General features: G+C 38.0%; 1 protein-coding gene across 10 annotated transcripts in view; it reads left to right on the top strand.

Annotated features, from left to right (window-relative positions):
• The window catches only part of STAU2 (staufen double-stranded RNA binding protein 2), a 220,086-nt gene that overhangs the window by 29,290 nt on the left and 171,350 nt on the right, over positions 1–19,446 (top strand). For all 10 annotated transcript variants that reach the window (XM_039841867.1, XM_039841873.1, XM_039841872.1 and 7 more), the window contains one exon: positions 5,453–5,585. In XM_039841867.1, coding sequence (XP_039697801.1) covers positions 5,453–5,585 — 133 coding nt within the window. The remainder of the gene's footprint in view (positions 1–5,452; positions 5,586–19,446) is intronic.

Here is a 19,446-nt window from a genome sequence, read left to right as displayed (position 1 = left end):
TCCATCACACACTTTTGTTCCTAGATCTGTTAGAAAAAGTAGGAGAGCTATTCAGGCTTCCATTAGATGCAGTAAGGAAACCAACACAGTTCTGGCCAAATCGAATCGTGAATTGCAGCAACAGTTACAGGATATTCTTGAGGAAAGAATTTTCTTGGAAGTTGAGCGAGAACAACTTTGACCATTCTCTCACCTGAAGGCAGTTGGCCGTTCACCGTGAACATACCCATTTTTAAGTGGTTTTGGGTTACCTGGTTTGGAGACCCAAATATTCAGCTCACTGCTTACCTCAACATTAATTTTATTATTCGATTTTGCCCTATATGTTCACCATTACATTTAAGTACCTTTTATTTTTAATAACAATAAAAAGGGTCAGGATGACAAAAAAAAAAAATACAGGTGGTATGAGTCTGTGGTCCCAGCACCTCAGGGGCCGAGGTGGGAGGATCGTGTGAGCCCAGGAGCCCTGGGCTGCAGTGCCCGGCGCTGACCAGGTGCCCGCACTAAGTTGGCCTTGTATAGTGCCCTCCTGGGAAGGGCTCACCAGATTGACTGAGGAGGGGTGGACCAGCCCGGATGGGAAATGGAGCAGGTGACAACTCTGTGCTGGTCGGTAGCAGGGCCACACCTGCGAGCAGCTGAGCCTGGGCAGCACAGCCAGACCCGTCTCATTCGGCCCTGCTGATTTAGGGAAGGAATCCCGTGTCCCCTGAATGAATGAATGAGTGAATGGTTGCCCCTTTCCGAGTTCGTACTTCAAAAAATATGTACATAATATATACACACATAATGTCAAACAACACTATTTCCCCCCCTTGCCAACATGACTTCAGCTTTCAAATTTTTTAGCTTTTCTCCTGGGGGGGTATATTATTTATTTATTGTGGTTTTAATTTGCATTTCCTTGATAACTGATGAAGCTGAGTATCTTTTCATACGCCTGTTGGCATTAGGGTCTCCTGTTACGGAGCGCTGGTTAAAATATTTTTTCCCACTAAAAAAACTGCATTATCTGTTTTTTAAATTTTTCTATTTTTTTTTTTGACTTGTAGCGTTCTTATATATTCTGGATATCCTTTGTCAGATATTCGTTTTGCAAATATTTTTCCATACTCCTTATAGTGCCTTTTGATGAATAGAATTTTTTTTTAAATGGAATCTAAATTAGAAGTCTTTTCCTTTATGATTAGTGCTTCTTTGTGTGCTGAGACATCTTCGTCTCTCACAGAGTTATCAAGATAACCTCATAATATTTTTAGAAACTTTATTATTTGTCTTTGAAATGTAATCTGTCAGGAATCGGGGTTTTTGTATGATGTGAGAAGATTTTTGCTCTTTTTAATATATAGACATTCATTAACTCAGTTCCATCTGTCGAAAGGGCAGTCTGTTCCCTCTGCACTGTAGAGGGAGCGGGGTTCAGACCTGACATAGAGAGCAGGGGAGTCGTAAAGAGTAGTTATATCCCAGAGAGGAGTTAAATCCGTCTACACCATGGCAAGTCTGACAGTTAATTAAGAATATATCATAGAACTTATTTTGCTTCATTTCCCCTAAGTTTTAAAAACTTTTTAAAGGAATAATTTCAGATTTATATAAAATTCGTGGAAAGAGTGTGCGGAGTCCCATGTCCCCTCTCCCAGATTCCCCGGTCGTTAACGGTTCTTGGCCGGTCGGGAGCAGGAGCTGTTTGTGGACGTGCTGTCCCTTTCGCCCAGTGCTTCCTAAGTGCCCGGACACTGGCCGCTCAGGAAGTACACTGATCCGGCGTCACCGTGCGGTTTGCAGACTCCACTCGGATTCGTGGACTGTCCCCGTAATGCCCTCTGTGGGTCCAGGATGTCATCGGGGTCCCGCACTGAGCGTTTCTCTTCATTCCACGTCAATCTCGATGGTTCCTCGGTCTCCTTGGCTTTTATGACGGGGACGTTTTTGAGGAGTACGGGCCACGTTGTTTGCAGAATGCCCCTCAGTTGAGTTTTTCTGGTGTTTACTCATGATTTATACGTTTTTAGCATCAATATCTCAGTGTTTCATATCAGGAGATACCTAAGAACACATTTGTCTCATTAGTGATGACTTTTGTCACTTGGCAAAGAGTATGTCTGCCAGCCTTCTCTATTGTCAATAAGTATGTTTTCTTATTAAATAATACGTAATTAATAAGTATCTTCTGGGGAGATACTTTGAGACTATATAAACATTGTTCCTCATCAAATTTTCTTTTACCCAGCTGTGTTTGGCATCCACTGATGATTCTCGTCTGAATCAATTATTACTCTGAAGATTGCCAAAGAGTTATTTTTTTTCTTTTGTGGCTTAAAACAACAGAAATTTATTCTCCCAAAGGATTTTTTAAAATTCCAATATTCTTTTCAGATTAATTAGTTAACGTTCTACCCAAGAGCTGTCTCTTCCCTCTCATTTTTTTGTTCGTTCTTTTATTTATGTCGTTATAGACTCTTGCATTCCTATTTTACTTACAGGCTCATAATCGATCATCATTTACTTTGATTTTCAGCTCGTCCCGGATCTGGCCAGTGGTATGTTCCCGTCATGTTAAGTCCTAGGTCCTTCTGAGATTTCCTCATCATTCTCTAAGCATGACGAGCCAGCTTGATTGACGAATCCGTTCATTCTTTCCACAAATATTTATTGAGTCAGTGCTATGTTCCAGGGACTAGTCTAACTTCCTCCAAAGCTCTGTTCTTGAGTATTAGTAACATGTTGCAATTTTGTAACAATTTTCTTTCACCTGTCCCATAAAAGGGATCCACAATTGTAGTCCCATACATTAGTATCTCTAATTAATTAGCCTTTTTATATTTATTACTGATAAATGTAGAAATTTTCCTTAATGCATCTAAAAACCACTGAAAATCGATTGTGCGTTTATAGCATCAACTTTATAGCTGTATAATGTGAGGATTCCTGTGTGATGATCATCAGCTGTCACATGCTGAAAACAGTGGTACTTAGCATTGCCTGGCAGTGTCTCAGGGTTTGAAGTTATTCTTTGAGTGTTTTCTGTGGACGTATTGCTGTGTAAGCAAAGGGGCTGTGTACGTGTAGAGGGATGTCTGTCTGGTTCTTCCCGAAGCAGGTTGAGAGACTGCTCTAGAAGAATCGAACCATTTTAGCCTGGTTCATACTATTCTGCTTGTCTGCTCCCCTTCACAAGGAACAGTTTCTGGCATTTCTGTGGAGCAAATATACTGTAGCCTTACTTTCAAATGAGGAATTTATATTAGATTATTTGTTTAGTTAAATGACATGGATACAGTACTTTTACCTAGTTTAGAATCCAATTTTAATATGGGTGACAAACATAATTGTATCCTCACTGATGATTTTAAAAAATGTTAATTTTCCTTTTCTTGCCATCCTTAAAGATGAGGTCTTTCAAGCTTTCTTCTTTTCCCTATTTGAACTTTGTGCTATTTATGTATGATTATTGCAAGGCAGAATTTGAAGTGATGTTAATCTTATAACTAATTTTCATGTTAATTATTAAACCGAAATCTTTGTGAAATGAGAAAGTCATGAACTTTTAAAGGCATAGACTGCTCTTTGGTATTAATAAAAATCTTTGGAAAACTGTTAGGCAATTTCTAATAAAATTAAATATAAGCCTACTCTGTGACTTAGCAATCCCACTGCTAATTGTATACCCAAGAGAAATGAGTGTATGCCTACTAAATACTTATTAAAAAATGTTCAATGTGGCTTTTCTCTAAATAGCCCCAAATTGGAAACCACCCAAATGTCCCATCAACAGCAAAATATATAAATGGTATATTCATTCGGCGGAATATTATTCAGTGATTTTAAAAAAGTTTGAAATACTGACATATTCAACAAAATCAGTACATTGAGTGAAAGAAGCAAGAAAAAGTGATACATATTAAGATTTGAAGAACAGACAAAACTAATCTATGATGACGAAAGTCAGAGTGTGTAATTTGGGGAGGTAGGTCTTGAAAAAGACTCGAAGGAACTTCCTGGGTGACTGAAATGTATCTTGATCTGAATGGTGGTCACATGGGCATTTACACGTGTAATAATTCATGGAGCTATATACTTAAGGTCTGTATGTTTTACTTATCCCTTGGTAAAAAAAAAAAAAATACTAAAAGAAAGAAAAGATCGAATCCTTTTATGCTCGACTTTCTCTTCCTCTGCCTGGTTGTATGTATTTTGGGGGGATTTGGACCCCTTGGCCTTCCTATTCAATGTTAAGTTTTCTTTGCCGTTTTTTTCCCTCTGTCTCCTTTTTCTTCTACGTTTCTTCTTTTTTCCTCCTGCCCACTTTCTTCTTTCTTTCTTCTTAACCTTAGTTCACTTCCTGTTCCTTTATATTCTTCAGTGGTTTCTCACGAATCCTTTAGAAAGGAGACACAAAATGAGCAAGCACTGACTCTGGGCGGATCGCTTTGTCACCAGGCTGCCATTGGCGTCAGTCTCTCGCAGTCCTGTGCTAGCCCCGTACGCCTGGCCCAGTTTCCCTGTCATAAGTAGAGCCGATTTGTCTGTGATGGAGGGAGGCTTACCCATGTGGTACTAAAGGCGTAATCAGAATGAAATCGTACAGACTTTATATTGCAAATCTTATTTTCTATAAAAGCTTTAGATGAATTTCTGTAACTTGTTATAGGGAACATATATACCTGTTTTTTCTTTTGGTTCGTAAAATAATGTGACATAATTTTACACTGCATGTTATTTTATGGAATTTTTCATACTTTTACAAAAGTAAAGATTGAGATAGCGAACGTCCCTGAATGCATCACAACTCCAGTAGTTAATGGTGGCCAGTGTTGTTTCTCATCTGTCTGTCTCTCCTCTGGCTTATTTTGAAACCAATCTTAGATACGTCATTTCATAAATGCTTCAGTAGATATCTATAGAGATTATCTACAGAAAACGTTACTTGTATTTGTCCTGTTGTTGGTTGTAGAAAAAATTAGAAATTTCTTTTTGTTAGATAAATCCAAGAATTACTGATGACTCTGTATTCATTGCTTATTTTAGTTGCTTGATTACCAGAATATGACTAAAAGTATTAACAGATGATGTTTTTAATGATTAAATAATTGTAACTTTTCTGGGGTAACTAATGTTGAAGTTTAATGCTTTCTTTCTAATATCCAAACTCAACAGTCTATGAATCTTGTGTTTGCCTTGTTTTGAAATAGCATCACTATCAAGTTGAATTTTTTGTCATTAATGTATGGAAAAATGTTGCAAAAACCCCCAAATAGATTTCATTGGAAATGCTTTTCCTGTTTAAGTATTTTGTCTATGCATTCCCTTAGAAAATCACACAGATGGGCCATCTTCCCCCACCTTCTGCCATGGTGATTATATGTAACACAAATATAGCTTGCATGATTTATTATGGAAATGTTTCACTTGTGTGCCTTTAATATGTTTTTTTTTTTTTAAACAGGTATAACTCCAACTGTGGAGCTGAATGGGCTCGCTATGAAGAGGGGCGAGCCTGCCATCTACAGGCCATTAGACCCAAAGCCTTTCCCAAGTTACAGAGCTAATTACAACTTCCGGGGCATGTACAATCAGAGGTTCGTGTGTCTTTTTTGTTGTTCTTATTCATTATTTTATGCATATCGTAAGAGTTTCTGAAACTCACAGTATTCTCACTGTAATGAATATTCGCTTTGGGCATTTCGCATGGAAGTTAGGTAAATCAGGCTCACAAGGGATATTTAAAGTAATATCTGTCTTAAAAAAAATAACTGCTTTTCAAGAACTCGTTTTTATTTAGCCATGAGAGCCCTGTATTTGTCGCAGGTGGGACCATGTTTTAAAGTCATTCCGCAGTATAGTGTTGACTTTCCAGTTGACTTGTTCATTTATTCACCAGGCAGATGCTTAGCTTAATTAGTGTTTTTTATATTTCTTCAAATACATTGTAAACATAAATGTTTATAATTTACAGGAAATTTGTTGGAAGGATTTACTAAGCCTTTCTGTCCATTGTATAATTTTGTGATAGTTATAAGTGTAACAGAATTTTCTTTTACAAGCATGGGAGAATTTTTTAAAAAGTTTATTATTGTTTTTTTTTTCTGATCATTTATAGAAGTCATTTAACTCATCTTAAGTGAATGTGGAAAATGCAGAAATTTAAAAAAAAATCTAATTTGCAGTCCCAGAATTAACTACCTTTAATATTTTGGTATATTTTATATTCTTTTTATACTTTGCATATTAATACATTTAACCAAATTAAAGTTACCCTTTATATACAATTTCTGTAATACTTTATGGGGGTGTATAATATACGAATGATAACAGGCACATGTCTTAAATGTGCGTCTCGATGACTTCGTATTATTGTTGTATTTATGTATCTGTGTGTTTAGAGTTTACTTGAGGACGCGTTACCTCTGTGTACCCTCACGTGACCACCGCCCAGACAAGGCCCAGAACCTTGCCGTCAGCCCTGGGCGTGTCCCCATACCCTCTTGCATTTGTACACCTCCTCCCCGAAGTAACCGCTGTTGTGTCACCGTAGATGAGTTTTGCCTGTCATTGAACTTCACATAAGTGCACCCATACAGTATTTACTCCTTTCTGTCTGGCTTTTTTCACTTCATGTAATGTTTTTCTTGTTTCGTTTGCATTTGTTTTTTTGAGACTCATCCATGTTGCTTGTATCTGGGTTTTGCCCTTTTTTATTGCTGAGTGGTGTTTATTGCTCAGTAGTAGTTATAATTTGTTCATTACTTATTTGCAACATCGTACCCCCTTTTCATTTACTATGGTGATTATTTTTCATATCTTTAATCTTTGAAAAATATTTTTGATAGGTATTAATGCTTCATATGGCGAAGGTATACTTTATATATTTTAAAGCATACACTATATAAATTTTACTATATAAGTGTATAAGGTATACTTTATATACTTACTTACTTTATAAGTATATAAACAAGGGATACTTTGTAAGCATACAGAGTATACTTTTTTCTATCATCTAGGTTGTTGCCCCTTTTTTGACAGCTATAAATAATGTCGCAGTAAACAATCTTTATACACAGATTTTTGTGCACGTCACTTATTATTTCTTTAAGGTAGATTACTACAAGGGGAAGATTGGGTCAACAAGAATCATGTATCTCCCAATTACGTTAAAGTTCGTACTAATTCTTATAGTATGTTTTGTTGCAGTCTGACAACTGTTGTTGCACACTGAGTTTGAACACATTGTGTTGTTCAATAGTTAAAAAGTGGTATGCTTTTAGATTTTGGTTTTATTGATTGCTTGTGAGGCTTAACAGTTTTTCAAATATTTATTCGTTGCTTTTCCTTTTTGATTTGTCTGTTTTTATTTGCTAATTTTTATTGCATGACTTGACCAATCTTCAGATGTTTATGTGTTGAAGGTATCACATTAAGTCTATTTTATTTGTTTAAGTTTCCTGCTTTTTAAAAAATTGGCTTTTAGTTTTGTATTTGTTTTTAATGCACTACAGTTTTAATGTTACATAATGCAATCTGTAAATTATTTTTTTGTGATTTCTCACACTGCTTTTCCGCCCTAAGAGATTCATTCTCATGTGTGATCAGATATTTCTGATGCTTTAAAAAATTTTTTATTAAGATATAATTGATTATACATGTACATGACCTAGAACATTGTGTAAGTTTAAAGTGCATAACATTGCACTTCTCTATTGCAATATGATTGCCATTGGAGTAGTAGCTAACCCTTCTATTATGTCACATAATTATCGTTTCTTCTAGTGGTGGGATGCTGATGCTTTTAAAATCATTTTGTGTATTTAATGACATTATAACTCAAATGTAAGGAGAAGATATTTATTTTAATGTACACATAATCTTTTGGATGTTTTGCTTGGTAGTGGAAAAATTACCACTTAAAACTTAGTCTTATTCAAATTGTAAATAACTCATTTAAATATTATTGCTCAGGTTCTCTAAGGAACATGTGCACAGTCAGACTTTGGTCCATTTCTTCCCAGATGTATCTGGGGGAATTTACCATACTCTCCTGGTAGGAAGGGAGGGGCGCCCCCCTCTGTGTGGGTGTCCTGTATTGTGCTCTGGCTCTTCTGGTCTTTGCGGTGATGTCCCTTGTCCACCAGGTAGCTGCCATCTCTCTTGCCTGTCTTGCTGAAACCTGTAGTTGGTGACACACAGTGCATTTTTCCCCTCCAGTTATCTTGGGGCGAGGATCCACCATCTTCGCCTGGCTGTCCTGTTCTAATCCCAGCTCTCCTTGGCTCTCCAGGGTGTTAGCCCATCCTATTCTCGCCTCCCTTTTCCCCCCGGTGGAGTGTCCGGTGACAGGCTTGTCACCTCTCAGCTTGCTGTCTGCAGTGCGTAAGAGGCAAGAGGGACGTAATATTCGTCTTACAGTTGCTTCCCCTTCTCGTTTTCCCTGTAACATACCATTACTTTTCTCGTCAACCTGAATTTACCTAATGTAAGTAAAACTGTTTGCCCATTTAAGCGCAGTCGATACGTTTGCTCACCCGGGTTAAGAACACCTTGCCTATTTTACCCTTGCAAGATATTTCACTTTAAGTGTACTATGATGAATAGACTCGCAAGGACATTATATTTAAATGTTTATTGTATTTTGATACCTATAGTCCTTTATTAAAACTTGACTAGAGTTTTGATTAGTGAGTTTATTACTCTGTTTTGAATTTTTTTATTTTGGTATAGTCGATACATAATATTTTAATTGATTTTTAATGAAAGAAATCTGGTGCTAAAGCAGTGAAAAATCAGACATTAGTCTCTGTCCTTATGGAGCTCACGTTCCGTCTGGTAGGGGAGGCTCTCGCTCACTGAGAAGGGGCCAGTTTTGGTAAAGACCTAGAGGAGAGAGCACAGCAGTGCAACTGTTACGAGAGAAGCAGGGAGCGTTGCGGGCAGAGAGACAGCAGGTGCAAAGGCCCTGCGGTGGGAGGGAGCCCGGCGCGTTGGCGCCCCCGCCAGGAGCCACGGGGCTGGAACACAGCGAACCGGAGGGCAGAGGAGTCGGTGTATGAAGGTGTGCGCACGTTCGTTTTCTCTGTTTTAGATTTTCTGTTAGGAACGTTGACATCTTCCCTTCGTTGTCAGTCCCTCGTTTCAAGACCTGATTCCGTGATTGTCACGAGGATTTCAATTATGGCTTCATCAAAGGGTCGTGCCTTCGGCCATTCCCATGTAATGGATGATGTGGACTTTTGGAGAGTCTTGAGAATTTTACATAGATCACAAAAAGGATAAAAAGAAAATAGGGAAGTACTAGTAAGCTAGCTGCCAAGCCACGTGTTAACCAAAAGCTCTCTGCTCACAAAGGGCAAACTTCAGCATTGCTCCTTAGGCCGTTAAAATCGTGACTTCACGTATGACCTTCGTTTGCTGAGTTCACCTGAATGTATTCCCGAGAGTTTGGAGCCAGAGATTGGGGGAAAGTCTCTTTGTCACATTGCAAGTGAATCAGTCGCTTCTTAAAAAGGCAGGCAATAAAAGGTCATGAAGTTTAAGAACCAGATATCATTTACTGGGATTTTTGTAAAGGTCCTTTCGTTTCCTAGTTAAAGAAAATATTAAGTAATAATTAGCAATCACCCATGGTGTTTTTTAAATCTGTTCTTTCCTGACGAGGTCCTTCCACTTGAACTCATACAGAGGCCTTTCCCTTCCCTAATCCTGGAGAGAAAAAGAATTATTATTTTGACCCGGATTCTGAAGTACCGTCTCCCTTTGTTACACTCAAGATGTTCGAAAATGAATGCATCCAATTACACCTTTTTCTTTCTTATTTGGGGCCCCGTTCACTAACAGATGTACTATAAAATTGAAAGCATACAGAATTTATATGACAAAGTACAAGATATAAAGATTGCGGAACGTTTTATGCTTTTGTTCTCCCAGCGTTGTTACAAAAAATTAGATGCATTATCTCGAGGAATAGAATGGGCGAAGTCAGGCCCTTGACAGAGAGTTTATCACTTTTCTGTATTCACAGATGAAGACAGCGTATTGCTTGGCTAATGGCCAGAACTCCCTGGTATGTTGATGCAGCTCGACTAGGTAATGTGACAAGGGGAATTTGTGCCCCGTCTTGGGGAGACCTTCAGGCCCTGTTGGATGCAGGGCTGTAGCATTTTTTTCACTCATTTTTAATTCCTCCTTCTAGCTCCGTCTCATTTTTTTTTTTCTGCTGGACTTTTATTTTCAAAGAAACTCACTTCCATTTGCTACAACTCCTGCTCTGCAAAATCTTTCAAGTTGTAGTCTACAGGAGAACAAGCGTTTGTTTTTGAGTAGTTCTTAGAAAAGTACCCCCTTCCCCGAAAAAAAACCCGCACAAAACAAACAACAACAAAAAGCTTTGAGTAGACCGGCTATCCCAGAATTGTCATTCAAACGGGATTTGGGATGGGAGAACTGGAGTTGGTCAAGCTTGGGTTTGTGCCCTACCCGGATAAACAGGGTTCAGTCTGATCCTGTCCCAAACCGCTGTGGAGAGCACAGTTATGTTATACAATGGTCCCCCAAAGACAAGATTCTGAGAGGAAAATCATTTTCATTACAGTCAGAACATTCGCTTTGAATCCTGATTCTGATGCTTTTAGCTATGTGATCTTGGGCAAGGCTCCGGACCTCCCCAGTTTCCTCGTTTGCTGAAGAAAGATTAACACCAAACTAAAGGACTTCTGCGAGGTTTTATTCATTCAGCAAACGTTTGTTGAATGCTCATCTGTGCCACATGTGTTAGAGTAGATACTTTGATGAAAGACACTCTAGTAGGCTCTGAGTCTGCTACGAGAGGAACAGTGAGAAGAATAACAGAACGACAGGTGTGTTGTGTGCGTGATGGAAGCCTTGAGAACGAGCACCTCCCTCGGTCTGAAATCAAAGAAGCCTCCAGAAGGAATTGGCACTCGAACTGAATCTTGAGGGTTAAGTAGGTAGGTGTTCGCTAGGTGAAGAAGGTAAGGAAAAGCAATCTAGATCTGGGGAACCATGGCAAGGAATCCCGAGAAATTTAGTTCATTCCTGGACTCGCAAGCAGATTGGTATGTCTGGGATGAACAGGCTGATGTTCGGGCAGGGCACTCGCTGACCCGGATGCCCTCAGGTGGCATGCCAAGAGGTTTAGACTCTCTCCTGAAGATGATTGAGAGTCGTCGAAGGGTTTAAGCTAAGTGATAAAATAATTGGATATCTGTTTTAGGAATATCGTTTTGACGGTATGTGGAAAATAGTTTGGATGGGCTTCAAATTCAAGGAAGAAAGGTGAATGACAAGGGTGGTGTTGTAATGCAGGCTTAACGTGGCGAGAGCCGGGACAGGGGCGGTGGAGAGGAGGGGACAGTGTCCAGGTATTTAGAAGGCAGACTTGATAGCACGTGGGACTACATGGCTATCAGTGGGAATTTAATAGGGTAAAATACATTTTTTGAAGTATCCGAATTGCTTTTATGTCATTATGTTAATTATCGGTAAAACTAGAAATAACCAACATTTTAGTTTATGAAGTAGCTTGTTGATTATATTTCCAAATTTATGTTATATAGGCTGATGACTGGCTGATAATTATTTTGACGTTGGTGCGCTATTTATTTTGAGTTTGTTCAAACTGAAGTCTAAGCATTCTTCACTAGTTTGTACTATCTCTTTAAAAAGCATGTTGAAAGTAGAATAGTTTAGAAACTATATTTGTAGCAGCAGTGGTGTACACAGGTATAAACCTACAGTTTTGCTTTCTGCCACCAGATGGTGCTTGCATACCGATAAAAACATGCAATCTGGGGGCGTTCACTTTGTATTCCAAGGCTGGTGGTTAACTGATAAATTAAACCATGTGAAATGGTCAATATCTGACCTTTTTTGATTTCTAAATATGTCAGCTTCATATGATTCAACACAGGAAAAAGTCAGCCGGGTATACAACTTTAAAGCTTCTTGGATAAATGAAATACATATGAGGTGGTGAAAAGTAGAAATTCATTCAAGTGGTTACATAAAACTTTGCCTTTTGTATGTTATATCCCTTGGTTTGGAGAATATATATTTTTCTCTTTTATCATATGCTTTATACCTGGAAGGTATGTCATAATTTTTCAAAATGATATTTCTTTTAAAAATATGAGGATATCACTTTATAGAATAGATGTAGAACTGAAAGATAGGAGGCTACAAGACAAAATTTTTAATAATTCTCGTATTTTTACATAGGATTACATTAATTAAATTAAGATTGTTTTTCACATAGAAGAATTAAATCTAAACCCATAATAAGGAAACATTAAAAATACATTGTCTTTTAAAACCTTCAGAGAGTGTGCACAGGTCGTGCCAGAGCAAAGATGAGGCAGAACGGTCTGGAATCTGAAGGGTTGAGAATGTCGGGCTGGATGCAGGAGCAGGACACACAACCATGTGTGACATACAGAAATCAACTGTAAATCTAAAGACAGACCGGTTAAAAGTAAAGGATGGAAAATGATATTCCATGCAAACACTAATCATGATGCAGCTGCAGTGGCTATGTTTATATCAGACAAAGCGGACTTCAGAACAAGAACTATTTCCAGGAATAAAATTACCGATAAGGAAAGGGTAGAATCACCACGAAGACCTCACGATTCTAAATATACACGTACTACTAATGGTCCTTCGAGTGCGTAGACAGAAAGCAGTAAGGCTCCCGCTACTGCTGTGGACTGGGTTGTGTCCTCCCAAGTTCATATTTTGAAGCCCTAATTCCCAATGTGATGGGATTCGGAGATAGGACCTTTGGGAGATGATTAGGTTTAGAAGGGTCACGGGGGTGCAGCCCTCATGATGGGATTAGTGCCCTTATAGGAACAGACACCAGGCAGCTAGTTCCGTACTCCATCCCCTTGCCCCCAGCCACCACCTGAAGACAAGTCTGCCACTTACAAGCCAGGAAAAGAGCTGTCCCCAGAAACTGACCGTGCTAGCTAGCTGACAACTTTATCTTGGAGTCCTAGCCGCCAGAACTGTGAAAAAACAAATTCATGTTGTTTAAGCCACCCGGTCTGTGGCATTCTGTTATGGTGGCTCAAGCTAAGACAGCTGTAGAAATCAGTGACACTGTCGGCCACAGTTCTGGGACTCTCCATCCAGGGACAACAGCGTACATTCTTTCCGAGTGCACGCGGGACATGCACCAGAGAGACGCGATGCCATGCTGTAAGCCAATTCTCAATAAAACTAAGTGAGTTAAAGTAATCTAAACTATCTTTTCTGACCACACAGGGATTAGGTTAGAAATAAACTTCATGAAAATGTCTGGGAAATTCCACAGACATTTGGAAATGAAACAACGCGTTTCTAGATAATGTGCAGGTCAAAGGAGAAATCACTAACAATATCAGAAAAATAGTTTGAACTCAATTAAGATGAAAATGAAATGGGTGTATGGCAGAACTCATTAACCAAGAACTTAAAATAGGCCCATCTCATTATGTGGAAATTTTACCTCAATAAAGTTGACTTAAAAACAGATTTTGCAGTGTACAGCTAAAAATATTTCTAAGAAAGCATCACATTTTTGCCTCTCAAGCATTTGGCCAAAACCATTGTACATGTCTTACTAGGGGCTAACCTAATATTTATCTAATAGTGTTTGAGGATTAAAATCGTGTCTGTAAATTGCTTAGCTACTGCTTTGCTCAATAAATATTATTTAACCGTTGCCTTTTATATTGTAGGTAATATGGTCTAGTTGTAAGTTGGAGTTAGAATGGTGACTTTGTGAACGCGAGCAGGTCATGGAGCCTTACAGTTCCCCGTTGACTCATCTGTGAACCGGGGAGAATAATTCGGGTTTCCTTATCGTTGTGTTTTCAGGGTTAAATATAAAACTCCGCGACCACACATGGCTCATAACATTACTTTATCATAGTGTGTGTCGTTCTTTGAAAAGAATTCAAATACCAGTGTATTTGCACTGGGACATTGTTATTTTGAGAGGTTTTTAAAAATTCACTTCTGCCCACTTTAAAAAAATCTTCTATTGTAATTTCTGAGTAGGTGCTTTATGGAAGGAACGATTGATTCTTTAACACAAATGTGCATACTTTTGGCCTTTTGTTGGCATTTAGTTAATCCTGGAATAATTCTGACATTGCAGCCCAGAGCTTCATCTCTCCCTTGGAAAACTACAGTGCACATCAGCAGTTATTTATTAACTTGGAATTTAGACATGAGCCTTCGAAAATTTGTGCCTTTTATGTAGTTGTTTGCGGTCATTTTATACACACACTTTTGCCTTGTCATAGCTGGATAGCTGTCCATTTTACTTTTGATCTCTCAACTTTCTTTCATTCCCAAGGAATGGCTAGTCTACGTCTTCTTGCCACAGAGTTAGTAATAACTTGGTAATAAGTTTTCTATGATACAAATTCAGTCTCCTTTGTTCTGCAGTTATAGGCGGGTCCAAGGCTCACCACTTAATTTGGGAATAGAGACTGTTTAAAATACCTGGTATGTTTATTAAATCAAAAACTTTTTTTCATGTCATAGAAGTTTAACATTTTTCATATCCCCCTAAAACAAAAACAGAAACAGACATACCAAAGCCAATTGTTAAATACAAAGATGACTTTTTATAATTATGGGTTGACGGTCTTATTTTATTTGGCCACTGTTTTTTACATGCTCTTGAGATCCTTTTTGAGTTCTTTATGTTAGCAGTTGAAAACTTATTCTCCATAAAGGTGAATGTAAGGAAAGTAACAGCAAAAGAATAATTACTATAAGGTCCACCCTCCCCCCCCAGGTTTATCACGATTCTTTCGGAAAATGCAGACTTAAATGTAATAAATGCTAAAGTCATAATTTTTTAAGTAAGAAATGGCCTTTCTGATCCTAAATATGTTTTTAAAATTTCAAGACTCTTTGTCTGGATTAGAGGAAATAAACAGCATCCTCTATCCCTTTAATTGAGACTAATTTTATTAATCTATTGCTCAAGCTCTGAAAATCCAGTACAATAGTTAGTTCAGTTTAGTCGTTCAAAGAAATGCTCTCTCACAAATGTCTTTGTTCAGTTGAGCAAAATGTTACTTTAGCAATGCTTGTTTATTTGTGTTTTAAAAAAATGTCAGGGCAAAATGACAGTTTAGTTTATGAAGATGTTTTTCGTGTGGCATGTGACGTGTAGATGAGCGGGCTTTCTGTTTTAGAAGTTTGCAAAGAAAATTTATACAGGTGCTTATGTTAACACTGAGAAATTTGAAAAGCTCTGAATCTTTTTTCCTCTCTTTGGTTTGGAGAGTTCCTTTAGGAATCTAAAAACAATATTATACATCAGGTGTTTTTCCTTAAGATTCAATCACTTTTATGTATTTTCTTGAACTATTGATTTTTAGAGAAGGGTTTATGCAGTTTTTAATGTTACTTGGATTTAGGAAGAAATTTAAGTATGGTTTTTAATGCAAGTGATGTGACTATTAATGATGAGTGTTTATGTTACATGTTTATAGAAGTTTTTGCAATAATAGCATTTCTTGGAAATGGAATATTGTGTCTAATAAATTCTGGGCAAGATTTTGGGTGATCATCAGAATAGATCATGTTCCAAAGTATGTTTTTATGTTGGTTACTGGAAACTTAGAATGCGAAGTATTTTCTCACAGAAAGGATTTGGTAAATGGTGGCAAAGTTCCCGAGATAGCCCATAAAAACTCATTTTAATTATAGCGAACAGTGTACCTTGTAAAGAGTTCTCGCTGGCTTCCAAGGAAAACTTTCTCCTCGATGCCACCTGATCCAGAGGAGGGAGCCTCTTTTCAACTCTAACAACAGCAGGAGTGGAAAAGAAAGGGAGTCTCCAGACATGGCAGGGGTGACGGAGAGAGAGAAGCTCCCCACCCACAGCTTTCACTTCAAATTGTTCATTAATAGAAGCGAGTTCAGGCAGCCCAAGGGAGGGCTGGCACCGGAGTGTGGGCATGCTTTAGGAGCAGGTTCGTGACAGAAGTAGGCTAAGTAGCCAAATGTAGAAGCAGCGATGGAGGCAGTGACCGTCCTGGGCACCATGAGTGAGGTGTGCCTTATAGCGGAGGTGTCGAAGCTAATATTTAGTGCAGGCTGAAGCTGGTAAGGAGAGGGGATGGCTTGCTACAACGAAAGGGTTCCCATATTTTGTAGGGAAATTTCTGCTTGTTGCTTAAGTTTTCTGTATCTTTCCTCCTCCCTCCCGCTGTCGATCTGTCTTACATTGAGAGTGGGATGTTAAAATGTCTCAGCATTCGAGTGCTTCTATACAAAGCTCATTGTGTCTTCTGCAGTTTTCACTTCATAAAGGTAGTTGCTGTGTTATTTGGCACATAGATATTCATAACTGTTATACGTTATTTGAGAAGTACAGATTTTAACATTAAAAATATTTTTTTTGACATTTTTGCATTTTAGCTGGAATTTTATTTTGGTATCAGGTAAGAATCACTGTTTTCTTTGTTTTCATTAACCCAGTATACTTTTGTCTGCCCTTTATTTTTATCCTTTCTCTGTTTTTGGTTTATCTCTTATATATAGCATATAATTGTCTTGCTTTATGAGACAAATTACAAACCTTTCTCTTTTTGCCCATCCAGTATTTGACTTGAGAAACAAAAGGAGACTTTTTTTGATAGCCTGATTTGGGACTGGTTGACAGTATGCGCTGTTGGGTGTTGGCCGTCTGCTGCTCCACAGTTTTGGAAGTGCGTGATAAGATAAAAACATCTTGTAAAACAAATATTGTTATAGTCGACTGGTATTGAAATTAACAATATTTACATTTTTCTACCCTTTCTGAGTATGCCAACATAAAGAAGTATCAGTGTAAGAATAACTGATAAAATTAATAGTCACTCGATAAATCTTAGGAATGCCTTTTTGGACTACTTCCTAGAGACTGAGAAACTGAATAATTATAGTAAATGTGTGACACATCCGATTGCAAGCCGTGTGTAGTTTCTGGTTCTTTGCTTTCAACACAGGGCAAGAGGACCTAATCAGTCATCAGACGCTACAGCATTAAAGGTCTTTTCTCACGGAAGATCACAGTATAAGTTGTGGCTCAGAATAAACTTCCGCCATTGCAGAACTTAGGGGTGTGATTATACCTGCCTAGAAAACTGAAATAAGAATTAAATCGAGAACCTATCTCATGTTAGTAAGAAATATTCTTATGTAGATACAAAAATATACATTTTTTTAAAAGCCCTATTCATCTCCCTAAGAAGCATACCCATTAAGATTTTATTTTTTGTTTAAAAATGATCAGAATTTGTAATATTTATGTTCCATTAATTATCTGCTAATAATAATTACAGTAATGGATTATTTTACATTTTTTTTAGCATATATGCTTATGGTCACAGGAAATATAAACCTAAAAATTTTAATTAATATTCGTATTTTTGATACATAGAATTAGGATAGAGTGAGCAATAAAAGACTTTCAGGTGTAAAATATACCATTAGGACAAAAGCCTTGGGAAAGAGTGGAATAAAATGCAAGTTTGAGAAGAAGAGCAACGTTGTAAAATTCCAATATAGTTAACAGTTTACGTATTTTTGAAGTAGATGAGGACAGATATCAGCTTGTTATAGTTAGATTCTCGTGGGTACATTTAAAAGGAGTGACATCACACTTTTGTTTGAAAATGTCAATATTTACAGTAGACCAGAAACGACATCCTTTGCAAGTATTTCAGTTTCTAATGAAAAATTTTAGATTTAAAAATTTTAGTTGTAATAAGAAATGTGCAAAAATCTATGTAGTTTTCAAAATTCTTTTATGGGATCCGAGCCTTGGTTTGAAGACCATTGCCGTGGACTTTTTTTTGGTAGAGAAACTGAATTATAGCCGGCAGTTGTGGGGTGCACAGAGGTGGTGTATATTTTTATCTGGATTTTCACATGCCTAGGCAAATAGAGTGGTTTGATGAAAACGACCTGGTAATTTTAAAAGTTTTGAACATGAATATAACAGTCTTGATGATTCTTTTGAGTTCAGTCACACCCCAAAGTGAAATCTTATTTTCCTTCTGTGTTATTTAAGGTAGTCCTTCCATTTATAAAATACCAAAATTGTATTCATCATCAACCTTTCTGGGACAGGGCAGGTAAAAATACCTGGAACCATTAGAGGGCAGCATGGATTTATTTATGGGATTAGTTTTTTACAACATGACTGCTTTGAATCACGGGCTTAATGTGAGAATCATTTAGATTAACTATGAAGTTTTTTAAAAAAAAAATACAAATCTTTCATTTGGAATTTTTCTAACATGATAAAAAATGTGATATCAGTATAAAAGTAAACCCCTTTTTTTCCTTTCTTCTCACACTTCCTCTACTCTTAAGCACATTAGAGGTTTTGTAAATTTTGGAAAGGGGCACAATTTGGTATTAAACTTAGTGTCGACCTTGGTTTTCAGCTGAAGAATCACCTAAGTCAGTATTACAAGGTGCTCCATGAGAAAAGAGATTTGAAGACAGCTTTGGGGAATGAATGCTGCATACCGTACCCCTCTTAAAATTCCTTAAAAATTCTTACAGATGTCATACAGAAGGCTGTTTACCTAAGTGGTCCCCAGCTCCGGCCAGGCATCAGACTCTCCCAGAGAGCTGGCACAAGCCTGAGGCCTGCGACTGGGGACTGCGAACATGGTGTTTGATGATTGCCCCAGACGGTTCCAGAGCCCAGCCATTGGATGCACATGGTTCTCTGTGAACATCAAGGACTGTTTTGTGACATGCTGGTCTAAAGCAGTCACGGCACTGCTGAAAGGGTTAAGGAAGAAGGTAAAGGTTATAGTTAGCCCCAGTCCTCAGGGAATCAGCTGTTCTGGACGCCAAGTCTTTCAAATTGCTGAGCATTTACCCCTTTTTGAAAACTAAACCTTTTCTTGTTGTAGTAATTGTGGATAGAAATTTTCTAAAAGTTAGGACATACATTTTTCATATTAAAAATGCCACAGTTATGAACGCAGAGAATTTTTCATGTTGACTCGGTGTTAGCCGTGTAAATGACAACCATCGTTGTAAGCCTTTGAGATATACTCATGGGTTGTCCTTGTGCCGGACGCTCCCAGACATCAATTTCTTGAGTGCCCGGGCCTGCTGTTGCCACGTTCTAGGTCGTCCTTGGCTGTCAGCTGCCTTTGTGTGCCAGTGCTTGCCTGGCCTCCTTAATTTAATGCTCTCAAAAGGCTTTTGTCTTGCAAACTGATATTGTGGTTGGAATTGGGAGCAAAGTAAGTGTGAGGAGACTTTGACTTAGGCCCTAAGGCGCCCTTGTAAGCGTGAGGGACGTGAACTTTAATCCATGGATTTTTCGATTTCTGAATTTATTTTTCCCTTCATGCATTGTGAGTTTCTTCTGCATTTTCGGTAGAATGAAGTTGCCAGTTAGCTGAATACAGG

Source organism: Pteropus medius, unplaced genomic scaffold (assembly GCF_902729225.1).
Source record: "Pteropus medius unplaced genomic scaffold, Ma_sr-lr_union100, whole genome shotgun sequence".
In the NCBI taxonomy this organism is placed as follows: Eukaryota; Metazoa; Chordata; class Mammalia; order Chiroptera; family Pteropodidae; genus Pteropus; species Pteropus medius.
This window is presented reverse-complemented; position numbering and strand designations above follow the sequence as displayed.